At 37.7% G+C, this 12,619-nt stretch overlaps 1 protein-coding gene across 1 annotated transcript in view; it reads left to right on the forward strand.

Annotated features, from left to right (window-relative positions):
- Window positions 1–12,619, forward strand: part of ATRN (attractin) — a 243,133-nt gene that overhangs the window by 171,288 nt on the left and 59,226 nt on the right. The window contains exon 25 of the mRNA XM_036764167.1: window positions 9,549–9,610. Within this exon, the coding sequence (XP_036620062.1) occupies window positions 9,549–9,610 (62 nt within the window). The remainder of the gene's footprint in view (window positions 1–9,548; window positions 9,611–12,619) is intronic.

Below are 12,619 nucleotides of genomic sequence, written 5' to 3' on the forward strand. Positions count from 1 at the left end.
AAGGCACGAATCTGTAGGCTCGGAGAGGGCTCAGTGTGGGGCGTGAGGAGCTGCTCCAGACCAAAGCGGAAGTGGCCGGCAGGGAAATCCACGTGGGAGACAGGCTGGGAGAAAGCTGGGCGCCCAAAACCAGCGGAGATCCCCAGGCCTCCCAACACAGGACGGCAGTCTGTGGAAGCGAGGAGAGGCAGCGCAACGCCATTGGCCGGGAAGCATCAACTCCTGACGCTTACAGCCCAGAAACTCGGCTTCTTGAACTTCTGGGAGACATAATGTCCAGGTAAACAGCTCTAATCCCTCCCCCACCACTCACCCACAGAATTCCTCGAAAAAAAAAAAAAGAAAGCTGGAACAGAGGAGAAAGAAGTGAGGCTTCAGTGGACAAATAGTAGAAGTTCATTAGTCCCAGAGGGGCAGAGTCGGCAGGGGTCAACACCAGGAACCCAGACGTAATCTTGCTCCCCCAGGGGAAGTGCCAGAGATCAGCTCAAACAACAGACAGCTGAGACCATTGATGAAAAGCAAGTGCTGGAGAGCACCCATAGGGAATGAGATGCCAGGGAGCCAGACCTGTCCCCCACACCTCAGAAAACTGAAGGCTATAATTCTAGACTCACAATCCCCAGAATAAGAAAGCTGGGACAGAGAGCCCTGAGCCCCATAGGCAGAAATTTGTTGTAAAGCCAGGAAAAGGCAAAACAACAAACATGAAGAAGAACACAAAAAAACCGAGAACAATAGATTCTTTTTATGGAGACAGGCAGGATCAAAATACCAATATGGAACAGGACAGCAATGACACTATAGATGTGTCTGATACCTCAAAAGGTAATGTGAACTTGTCTCCAGACCAAAAAGCATTGCTGGAAGAGCTAAAGGAGTATTTTAAAAACCAAATTAGGGAGCTAAAAGAAGATGAAATCAAGTCCCTAAAGAATAAGATTGGTGAAATGGCTATGGACATACAGAATCTAAAGAGAGAAAATGACACCGAGAGGTAAAATCAACCAATTGGAAAAAGAGACTCAAAAGCAAAATGAAAACACTAACTCATTAAAAATTAGAGTTGAGCAAGTGGAAGCTAATGAATCTATGAGGCACCAAGAAGTAGTAAAGTAAAACGTTAAGAATGAAAAAATAGAAAAAAATGTGAAATACCTGATTGGGAAAACAACTGACCTAGAAAATAGATCCAGGAGAGACAATTTAAGAGTAATTGGTCTACTGGAAATCCACGATGAAAAAAGGAGCCTTGACAGTATCTTCGAAGAAATTATCAAAGACAACTGCCCAGAGGTCCTAGAACCTGAGGGCAAAATAGTCATTGAAAGAATTCACCAATCACCACCTGAAAGAGATCCCAAACTGAAAACACCAAGAAATATTATAGCCAAATTTCAGAACTATAAACTCAAGGAGAAAATACTGCAAGGAGCCAAAAAGAGGAAATTCACATATGGTGGAACTACAGTCAGGATCACACAGGATCTCTCAGCTTCCACATTAAAAGACAGGAGAAATTGGAATATGATATTCCAAAGGGCAAAGGAGCTGGGACTACAACCAAGGATCAACTACCCAGCAAAACCAAGCATAATTTTTCAGGCAAGGAGATGGACATTCAATGAAATAAGGGAATTCCAGACTTTCCTGATGAAAAAGCTAGAACTCAATGGAAAATTTGATCTCCAAATACAAAACTCAAGAGAGACATAAAAAGGTAACCGGGGGAAAAAACCCCACAAACCTTATTAACCAATAAGGGCAGGTTGTTTGCATCTTTATGTGGGATTATATCATCTTATGTAGGTTTTATATATATGTATATATATATATATATATAATATATACATATATATATATATATATATATATATAGATAATACACACATATATATGTCAGTCTTGAGAATGGTACAAGCTATTGTGACAATTGAAAGGGATATTCATAGGTTGTGAATGCCTGTATAAATTGACTGATGTAAAGATAACAAATATAAGTAAGATATAAAGGGAGGGCTATGAGAGAAGCGGTAAGGAGGTAGTAGAAAAGGGTAAATTACACCAAATGACATATTATAGTAGAGGGAAAGAAGGGAGGGAGAAGAGCAGTATTTGAGCTTTACTGTCATCTGATCTGTTTCAAGAAGGGAATAACATACCCCGATAAGTTTAGAAATCTAACTTGTCCTACGGGAAGTAGGAGGGGAAGGGGGAAAAAAGGGAGGGGAGAAGTAGCAAGTGGGAAACAGTAAGATTGACCTGGCCCGCAGGTCACACAATCGTGGGTCAGCGAAGCTGGAGAGGGCCGGGGGAGCTAGGCTCGAGGGGAACCTAATGGCTCTAAAGGGCCAAGAGGCTCGGGAACGGGATCACGGAGAGGAAGGAGACTAGACGCATTGCTGGTGTGAAAATGTCTCTCTTTATTGTTCCTGGTAAGGGTTTTTATGAGCATATTATCAGGATGCCACGTCCCCAGAGGCGTGGCTATGCATTGGACGCAGGCCTGCGTCATATCCCAGAAACGAGAGTTAGCCAGGAAACGAAAGCTAAGCGAGAAATGAAAGCTAGCGAAGGGAGAGGGCGCGGGTCAGGCAGAGGGGAGGGGTAAGGCGATTTTCCAGTCTCCGGCATAAGATAAGGGAGGGGAATAAAGAGGGAAGGTAAACTGAGGAAGGCGGCTGTCAAAAGCAAAATTTTGTTGAGGAGGAGAAGGGGAAAGGGAGAAATAAAAGCATAAACAGGGGGAACTAGGATGGAGAAAAAGACACAGATAGAAATCATAACTCTGAACGTGAAGGGGATGAACACTCTCATAAAGCAGAAGCAGATAGCAGAATGGATTACAAACCATAATCCTACAATATGCTGTTTACAAGAAACGCATTTGAAACAGGGGGATACACATAGGGTAAAGGTAAAAGGCTGGAGTAAAATATATTGTGCCTCAGCTAAAGTAAAAAAAGCAGGTGTAGCAATCCTAATCTCAGACAAAGCAAAAGTAAAGATAGACTTAATTTAAAGAGATAAGGAAGGACATTATGTCCTGCTAAAAGGCACCATAAACAATGAAGCAATATCATTGCTTAACATATATGCACCAAGTGATAAGGCATACAGATGCTTAGAGGAGAGGTTAAGGGAGTTACAGGAAGAAATAGACAGCAAAACTATAATATTGGGAGACCTCAACCTCCCCCTTTCTGAACTTGATAAATCTAACCTCAAAATAAATAAGAAAAAAGTTAAGGAGGTAAACAAAATTTTAGAAAAGGCAGATATGATAGACCTCTGGAGAAAACTGAATGGAGATAAAAAGGAATATACTTTCGTCTCAGCGGTACATGGCACATACTCAAAAATTGACCATGTACTAGGGCATAAAAACCTCACAATCCAGTGCAGAAAGGCAGAAGTAGTCGAAGCATCCTTTTCAGATCATGATGCAATAAGAATCACTTTTAATAAAGAACTATGGAAAAATAAGCTAAAAACTAATTGGAAACTAAATAATCTAATTCTAAAGAATGAGTGGGCCAAAGAACAAATCAGAGAAACAATTAATAACTTCATTCAAGAGAATGACAATAATGAAACAACATACCAAAACTTATGGGATGCAGCAAAAGCAGTTCTTAGAGGAAGTTTTATATCCCTAAATGCTTACATGAATAAAATAGGGAAAAAGGATATCAATGATCTGGGCATACAGCTGAAAAAGCTAGAAAAAGAGTTAATCGAAAACCCCCAATTAAATACCAAATTAGAAATACTGAAAATCAAAGGAGAGATTAATAAAATTGAAACCAAGAAAACTATTGAATTAATAAATAAAACAAAGAGCTGGTTTTAATGAAAAACCATAAATTGACAAACCTTTGGCCAATTTGATTAAAAAAAAGAAAGAAGAAAAATCAAATTACCAGTAGCAAAAATGAAAAGGGTGAGTTCACCTCTAATGAGGAGGAAATCAAAACAATAATTAGGATTATTTGCCCTACTGTATGCCCATAAATTTGACAACCTTACAGATATGGTGAATATCTACAAAAACATAAACTGCCCAGGTTAACAGAAAAGGAAGTGAAATTTCTAAATAACCCCATCTCAGAAAAAGAAATTGAGCATGCCATCTATGAACTCCCTAGGAAAAAATCTCCAGGGCCAGATGGTTTTACATGTGAATTCTATCAAACATTTAAAGAACAACTAATTCCAATACTTTGTAGACTATTTGGGAAAATAGGTGAAGAAGGAGTCCTACCAAATTCTTTTTATGACACAAATAAGGTACTAATACCCAAACCAGGTAGAGTCAAAACAGAGAAAAGAAAATTATAGACCAATTTCTCTAATGAATATTGATGCAAAAATTTTAAATAAAATATTAACAAAAAGATTGCAGCAACTCATCACGAGAATAATACACTATGACCAGGTAAGATTTATTCCAGGAATGCAAGGCTGGTTCAATATTAGGAAACCTATTAGCATAATTGACCATATCAACAACAAAACTATCAGAAACCATATGATCATCTCAATAGACACAGAAAAAGCCTTTGACAAAGTGCAACACCCATTCCTGTTAAAAACACTAGAAAGCATAGGAATAAATGGAACCTTCCTTAAAATTATAAATAGCATCTACCTAAAACCATCAACAAGCATTATTTGTAATGGGGATAAGCTAGATGCATTCCCAGTAAGATCAGGGGTGAAACAAGGATGTCCATTATCACCCCTATTATTCAATTGGGTACTAGAAACGTTTGCTGTAGCAATAAGAGAAGAAAAAGAAATTGAAGGAATTAGAATAGGAAAACAAGAAACTAAATTATCACTTTTTGCAGATGATATGATGATTTATTTAGAGAATCCTAGTGAATCAAGTAAAAAACTACTTGAAATAATAAACAACTTTAGCAAAGTTGCAGGATATAAAATAAACCCACATAAATCCTCAGCATTCCTATACATTACTGACAAAGCCCAACAGCAAGAGATAGAAAGAGAAATTCCATTCAAAGTTACTGTAGACACTATAAAATATTTGGGAGTCTATTTGCCAAGACAAACCCAGAGCCTATATGAACATAACTGTGACACATTTTTCACGCGAATAAAGGCAGATCTAAATAAATGGAAAAATATCAGTTGCTCATGGTTAGGCCGAGCTAATATAATAAAAATGACAGTTTTACCTAAATTAATCTATCTATTCAGTGCCATACCAATTGAACTACCAAAAAAATTATTTTACTGAGCTGGACAAAATAATAACAAAATTCATCTGGAAAAACAAGAGGTCTAGAATATCTAGGGTATTAATGAAAAGAAATGCTAGAGAAGGTCGCCTAGCCATACCAGATATTAAACTGTACTACAGAACAGCAGTCATCAAAACTACCTGGTACTGGCTAAGAAACAGGGGTGTGGATCAGTGGAATAGGATAGGTACACAAGATGGAAAAGTCAACAACTATAGCAATCTACTCTTTGATAAACCCAAAGAGGCCAGCTTCTGGGCTAAGAATTCACTATTTCACAAAAACTGCTGGGAAAATTGGAAAATGGTAGGGCAGAAACTGGGCATAGACCAATATCTTACACCATATACCAAAATAAAGTCAAAATGGGTTCATGATCTAGGAGTAAAAGCTGATACTATAAGTAATTTGGGAGAGCAAGGAATAGTTTACTTATCAGATCTATGGAAAAGAAAAGAATTCATGACCCAACAAGAGATAGAGACCATTACAAAATGCAAAATGGATGATTTTGATTATGTTAAATTGAAATGTTTTTTGTACAAAAAAAGCCAATGCAACAAAAATTAGGAGGGAAGCAGAAAATTGGGAGAAAATCTTTGCAACTTGTATCTCTGATAAAGGCCTCATTTCTAAAATATATAGGGATAGGGAACTTAGCCAAATATATCGGAATACAAGCCATTCCCCAATTGAGAAATGGTCAAAGGATATCAACATGCAGTTTTCAGAAGAAGAAATTAAAGCTATCTATAGGCATATGAAAAAATGCTCTGGATCACTACTGATTAGAGAAATGCAAATCAAAACAACTCTTAGATACCACATCTCTCCTGTAAGATTGGCTAAAATAACAAAGCAGGAGGATGATAAATGCTGGAGAGGATGTGGGAAAATTGGAACATTGTCACATTGCTGGTGGAGTTGTGAGATGATCCAGCCATTTTGGAGAGTAATTTGGAACTATGCCCAAAAAGCCATAGGAATGTTCATACCCTTTGACCCAGCAATACCACTTCTAGGGTTGTATCCCAAAGAAATCACACAAGAGGGAAAGGGACCCATATGTACAAAGATATTTATAGCGGCTCTCTTTGTGGTAGCCAAGAATTGGAAATCAAAGGGATGCCCATCAATTGGGGAATGGCTGAACAAGCTGTGGTATATGAAGGTAATGGAATACTATTGTGCCATAAGAAATTGGGTTGATACGAACTTCGTAACAACCTGGAAAAACCTACACGACATAATGCTGAGTGAGCAGAGCAGAGCCAGGAGAACATTGTACACAACCACAGATGTATGGATTCCGTGAGGACCAACCCTGACAGACTTCGTTCTTCTCAGCAACACAAGGTACAAGGACAACTCCAGGGGACTCACGATGGAGAATGCTATCTTCATCCAGAGAAAGAACTGTGAAGTTTGAATGCAGATTGAGGCACACTTCATGCTCGCCTTTTTTCTTCTCTTTTGTTTTTGGGTTTGTTTTTTTTTTTTGGTTCTGTCTCTTCTTTCTCATGATTCATTCCATTGGTCATAATTCTTCTCCACAACTTGACTAGTGTATAAATTGATTCAATGCGAAGTTATACATGGTAGTTATATGAGATTCCATGCCGTCTTGGGCAGGGAGCGGGGAGGGAGGGGAGAAAATCTGGAACTCAAAATTATGTAGAACCGTGTGTGGTAAACTAAAAATAAAAAAATATAAAAAAAAAGAAAGAGAAGGATTTAATCAGAGGTGAGAGAATATGTGCTAGGATTGAATCACCTTATGTAAATGTGTGAAGGGAGAAGATGGCATAATGAGATCAGGGAACAACTTCTGCCAATACCAGTAACAAAAAAAGTTAAAATGGGAGCAGATGGTCAAGGGGGAGCATAGCAACACTTTATGAGAGAGGTTCTAGTTTTGGAAGATGCTCGATCTAGTCTAACCTCATTGTTTTTATCTTTATTTTGGTTGGTTTATTTTGATGGGGTGTGTATGTCTGTATGTGAAATTTAAAACCAAGGGCTTGTAAGTGCCCCTTGTTTGGCCCTGTTGTCCATAGTACCTTTGTCCTTTGAGATTGGTTGAGAGACATCAATAGAATTTATCCTGTCTTACTGAGAGCTACTTCTTTGGGGATATCAGAGAAACTCTGGTCTCATTCAGAAATCTTGGTTGTAGAAACAACTTAGCTTACCTTGTAACCTTAAACAAATCTCTTCCCCCTCTCTGGGCCTCTTTTTCCATCTTAGATAAGAGGGATTTGGTTAGGCCATCTCTCACCCTTCACTTTCTACAGCATGATTCAGTGGCTTCCTGCTTTGGTGATATCCTATACAAAATGCAAGCTGTCTTGCTGATCTAGAATATTATAGAATGTCATAGTAGGAAGAATTCTTAGGGATTATCTTAATCCAACCTCATTATACACAAGCTGAAACTTAAGTCCAAAAGGAAGTAACTTGCTGAAGTTTACATGGATAATAAGAGTAAAGCTAAGATCTGAAACTAAATTCTCTGATTCAAAATCCAGTATTTATTTTTCTATGCCATATAGTATATAGTATGGTATAGTATAGTATATGCCATATAGTATAGGAAATACCATATCACTATATTCTACTATACCACTGTGAAAGCAATTTGTCCAAGATCTTATAGTTAAAAGGTAGGGCTAGGACTAGAGTCCATGTTATTCTGCCTTTTAGAAATAATTCTGGATTTTTGATGTATAAAATTACATGGGTCCCAGGTTTTTATTATGAAGAATGTGTGCCTTTAAAAGAGTATGAGCCTAAAAGAAGGCATCAGTCCTACTTAGGCCACTGCCCTCATCTTCCATGTACATGGAGTATGTGTCTTTATGATGTCCTATGGCCCTGGATTTAGATTCTTTCCAAGGCTTAAGAAGACAAAAAGTTAATGGCCACAGAATGGACTGTTCTGGGTACCAATTCAGAGCTGTAAACTAATGATTTCTGTTTTAGAATGGAGCTGAATGTAGTACAAGACTCACAGAAGCCTAGAATGTTAGAACCAACAAGGACCTTTTAGATCATTTACTCTTAACCTATTTTGTGTCAGGGACCCTCCATTGGAAGACTGGTGGAGTCAATGGACCTCTTCTCAGAACTGTGTTTAAATGCATAAAATAAAATACATGAGATTAATGGAAACCAATTACATTGGAATATGGCTAACAAAATACTGTTTAAAAAACAAGCCAAGTTTCCAAACCCCAGGTTGAGAATATTTGATTTAATCTACCATCTTTATTTTACTGGAAAGGACACTGAGGTCAGGGAACTTATCCAGGTACATGCAATTAGTGCCTGAGCCAGAACTAGAATATAGGTTTGCTGACTTCGTTCCAATCCCATGTTCTTTCTGCTGCATAGCCTCTTGGAAATGAATATAGTGGAAGTACATGTAGTAGGTGCTCAGTAAATGTTGAATGAATGTCACTTTACATTTTTTTAAAAGTTAGTTATATTTTTGCAGTTTATTAACTTCCATTCTCTAGCACAATACTGTTTCCAAAGCACTTTCATAACAGCAGACCGAGGAGGGAAAGTAGCTTTTAGTTGTGTTTTTGTTATTAATAATTGTTTGCCACTATACAAAACTGATCATTTTTCATATCACCATTTCAAGAAATTGAATCTGTCGACAGTAATTGATTATTCAAGTCTATAGGTTACAGAAATGCCTAGAGTCAGAAAGAGTTACCAAAGGAGGCTTCCTGGAAGAGGAAGAGTTTGAATGGACATTGGAAGATACTAGGACAACATGAACTATTAGTGGTAGAGGTATGGGGGTGGGGGGTGGAGGGGTTGGGAGGAAGCTGAAGGTATGAAATCGATGAAAGAGAACAATAGGATATGTGCAGAGGCACAACCAGTATTAAATATATTTATTAGGAGTTTGTTGGATTCATTTGGATGCAGGTCTGAGTATGGGAGTCAGAAAAAATTGCAATGAGGGAACAAGTTAGTTGTAGAGCCTTGAAGTACTGAATTGAGGGGTTTAGGATTTTGTATTAGGGGTAAGTAGGAAGCTATATAGTAGGTTGTGCTGCAGTGTTGGAACAGGAAGCAATCATTTGAGGTTAGCAACTAAGCAGAATTAAAAACCAAACTTTGAAACATCAATTCAGTGTTTCCCTGATAACAGCTTTCTTTAGTTTAGATGTGAGTTTCGTTTCAGTTGGAGGGAGACAATGCTGAGCTGACCCGGTTTGTATCTTTCCTGGAACAGTAACATATGCTTTTTTTCCTTTGCAGATTGCATTCTCTCAGCACAGCAACTTTATGGACCTGGTACAGTTCTTTGTGACCTTTTTCAGGTACTTGTATTTCTGAATACTAAAACATTCTGCTCTTTAGATGTTGGGCAATTGGGGTTCTTAAACCGAGTGACTTAATTAAGACAAGAATAATTACCCTTTAGCTCCGTGGCAGGTGGGTCTTACTGTGTAGAGTAGCTGTGTTCTTGGAAGATTGGATGTTTTGAGCTGGGATTGAAAGGAGACCAAAATAAACCCAGTCCAATCGGAAAAATGCTTGTTCTCCTTTATAAAGTGAAGAATCTTTCTGGAATGTGAATCACTTCCTCCAGGATACCCACAGAAATATGGTTTGCCAATTTTGTTTGTGTCTCAGTTTTTCGTAACATTGATGGGCCCACCTGCTCTAAATTTTGAATGATTAGCATATTTCTTCAGTTGAAAGGGAAAGGATTCCAATTTTAATAACATAAACGTGCATGTTCATTTCAAGGTGATCTTTAAAATGCAAAACCTGAGAACATTTGAAGTTTTTCGGATTGAGAGAAATCAGTCCCTTATTGTCCCTCCCTGTACAAGGGCCTTCCACTCAAATGATTGTATAGGTATCCCTCTTTCTCTTTCTCCCCACCAACCCAAGGTCTTATCCATACCATGCTTTGTCTTGAGATATAACTACCTGTATGGTACTAAAAGTTTCAGTTAAGCTAGGATACCAGAATTAGGACTTCATTCATCAAATATTTATTAAGAAATTACTGTGTGCAACACATTATGTTATGTGTCATGATAGAGGTACAAAGTTTAGGTAATATGCAATTCTTGTCCTCATGGACCTTACAAGGGATAAAATGGCACAGATGTGTGTAAATTTGTTATGTGTGGCCTCTGGATGCAAAATTTGAATCAGCAGGTGGAAGTTATAGAGACAAATTTAGTTACAATGTAACATAAGGCTCCAATATAATATAAGGTCCTTAAAGCATCTGTGTTTTCATAAATGTAATACTTACATAAATCCTACATTTCCAAGGGGTCTTCACAGCTTAGGAAATGATCTTTGAAAGATGCCAAAGCTGAAAAATTCATCATTCTATAGCCATCCTTTAGCTTTAATATAAAGTTTTAGATGACAAGTACAGTAGGGAATGAGCAAAATAAAGTTTTATGTGAAGTCTGGGGTGGGAAAGAGAGAAGTTATTATTGTTCGGGATCAGGAAATACCTAATGGAAGATGTGACCTTTGAGTTCAGTTTTAAAAGATGGGTGAGAATTGCACAGGCAAAAAGGGAGAAGGAGAGAATATTCTGTGTATAGGGAAGAGTGTGAGTAAATTCACAGAGAGGGAAAAACGCAGAGTGTTTTCAATGGAAATACAGAAACAGTCCAGTTTGGCTGGAGCAGAGCAATATCAGATAAATCTGGAAAAGTAGAGTGCTACTAGGTTCTGAAGGGCCATGAATGACAAGCAAAGGAATTTGAGTTTTCCTAGGTAGGCAGTAGTGAACCAATTAAGATCTGTTCATGGATAAAAGACATAATGATGTAAAGACATATTCTCTTTACAAGAAAGATTATTCTTGCAAAATTAAAGATGGAGAGAAAATAAGGGTGTAGAAATCGGTTCAGAGGTTTATTCCATTAGTCCAAATAATGAGGATCTGTAAAACAAAGTCAAAAGACTGAAGAAAAAAGAAGAAAATGCAAAGTATTTCATAGCAAAAACAACTGTCCTGCAAAATAGATCAAGGAGAAAAAACTTAAGAATCTTTGGATTACCTGAATGCCATGACCGAAATAAGCATCCTGTTTCAAGAAGTTATTAAAAGAAAATTGCCCAGCTCTCTTAGAACTGAAAATTCCTAGGAACATCATAGCCAAAATTCATAGCTTCCAGGTCAAAGAAAAAATACTGCAAATAGCTAGTTATAAAGAATTCAAGTACCAAGGAGCTACAGTCAGGATCACATAGGCAGAGTATGTAACCAAGAAAAACTTACCAGAAAAATTGAGTATAATTGTATAGGGGATAAATGGGTCTTTAATGAAGTAGAGCACTTCCAAGTACTCCTGATGAAACTTTGAAATTCAAGCTCAAAGTTAAAAGAAACAGAAAAATGTAAACATAATCATAAAAGGATTAAACAAGTCTAAATTACTTTCTGATATGAGGAGATGATACCTGTGTCCCTCTGAACCCTATCAGTGGTCATAGAGCGAGTCTAATTAGACAGAAGGCCTGGGAATGGTTTTCTTATGCTTTCATGATCTTAGAAGAATGGAAAGGAGGGGAAGAAGAATATATTGGGGTTGGAGAGGGGAGAGAAAGGAAAGTTAGGAAATCCTTTCTGGATGAACTAATCTCATGGCACCTGTGAATCCACACAGTCGTGGCATGAAGGACACTTACTCCTTAGAGAGAGCCCACATCCCTCTGATTTGGAACAAGGATGATTTTATATTGCTAAGCTTTGTGTTCAGATATGTGTGTGTTTATATTTATATGTGTGTGTATTTATATACTTTTCCTTACATATGTGTGTTTATATGTGTCTATATATACACACACACATATTTCCTTTGGGACATGGCCAGTGTGGAGATTTGTTTTGCTTGACTATTCATGTTTATAACAACGGTTTTCTTTTTCTTTTCTTCTCAATTGAAGAGGGGGAGGAGAGAAGACAGAATTTTGCTGTTTAATTTTTTTAAAAATAGAAAACTTTCATTGTAAAAATAAAGAAAAATAATATGAAGAACAGAGAGAAATCCTGACGTCTGTCAGAATATTGGAGGGTAAAAGAATGTGACACAGACAAGAAAGGAAGGCAGGCATCTGAACTCTCGAAGCTAAGCAGTAGATAATCAGCTTCGTTCCAAAACATTAGGAGCTGGGCTCTCTGAGGAGGAAGCACCTGCTTGTTCTTCAAGGAATTCACAGGTGCCATAAAATGAGTTCATCCCGTAAGGATCAGACAAAGAATATTCAAAGAGTGGTATTGCTGGTTAGTGACTCTTTGTTGAAGAGTACTGAAGTAACTAATGCACATATCCAGCACTTGGCATAAA

This window comes from Trichosurus vulpecula, chromosome 6 (assembly GCF_011100635.1).
Source record: "Trichosurus vulpecula isolate mTriVul1 chromosome 6, mTriVul1.pri, whole genome shotgun sequence".
Lineage (NCBI taxonomy): Eukaryota > Metazoa > Chordata > Mammalia > Diprotodontia > Phalangeridae > Trichosurus > Trichosurus vulpecula.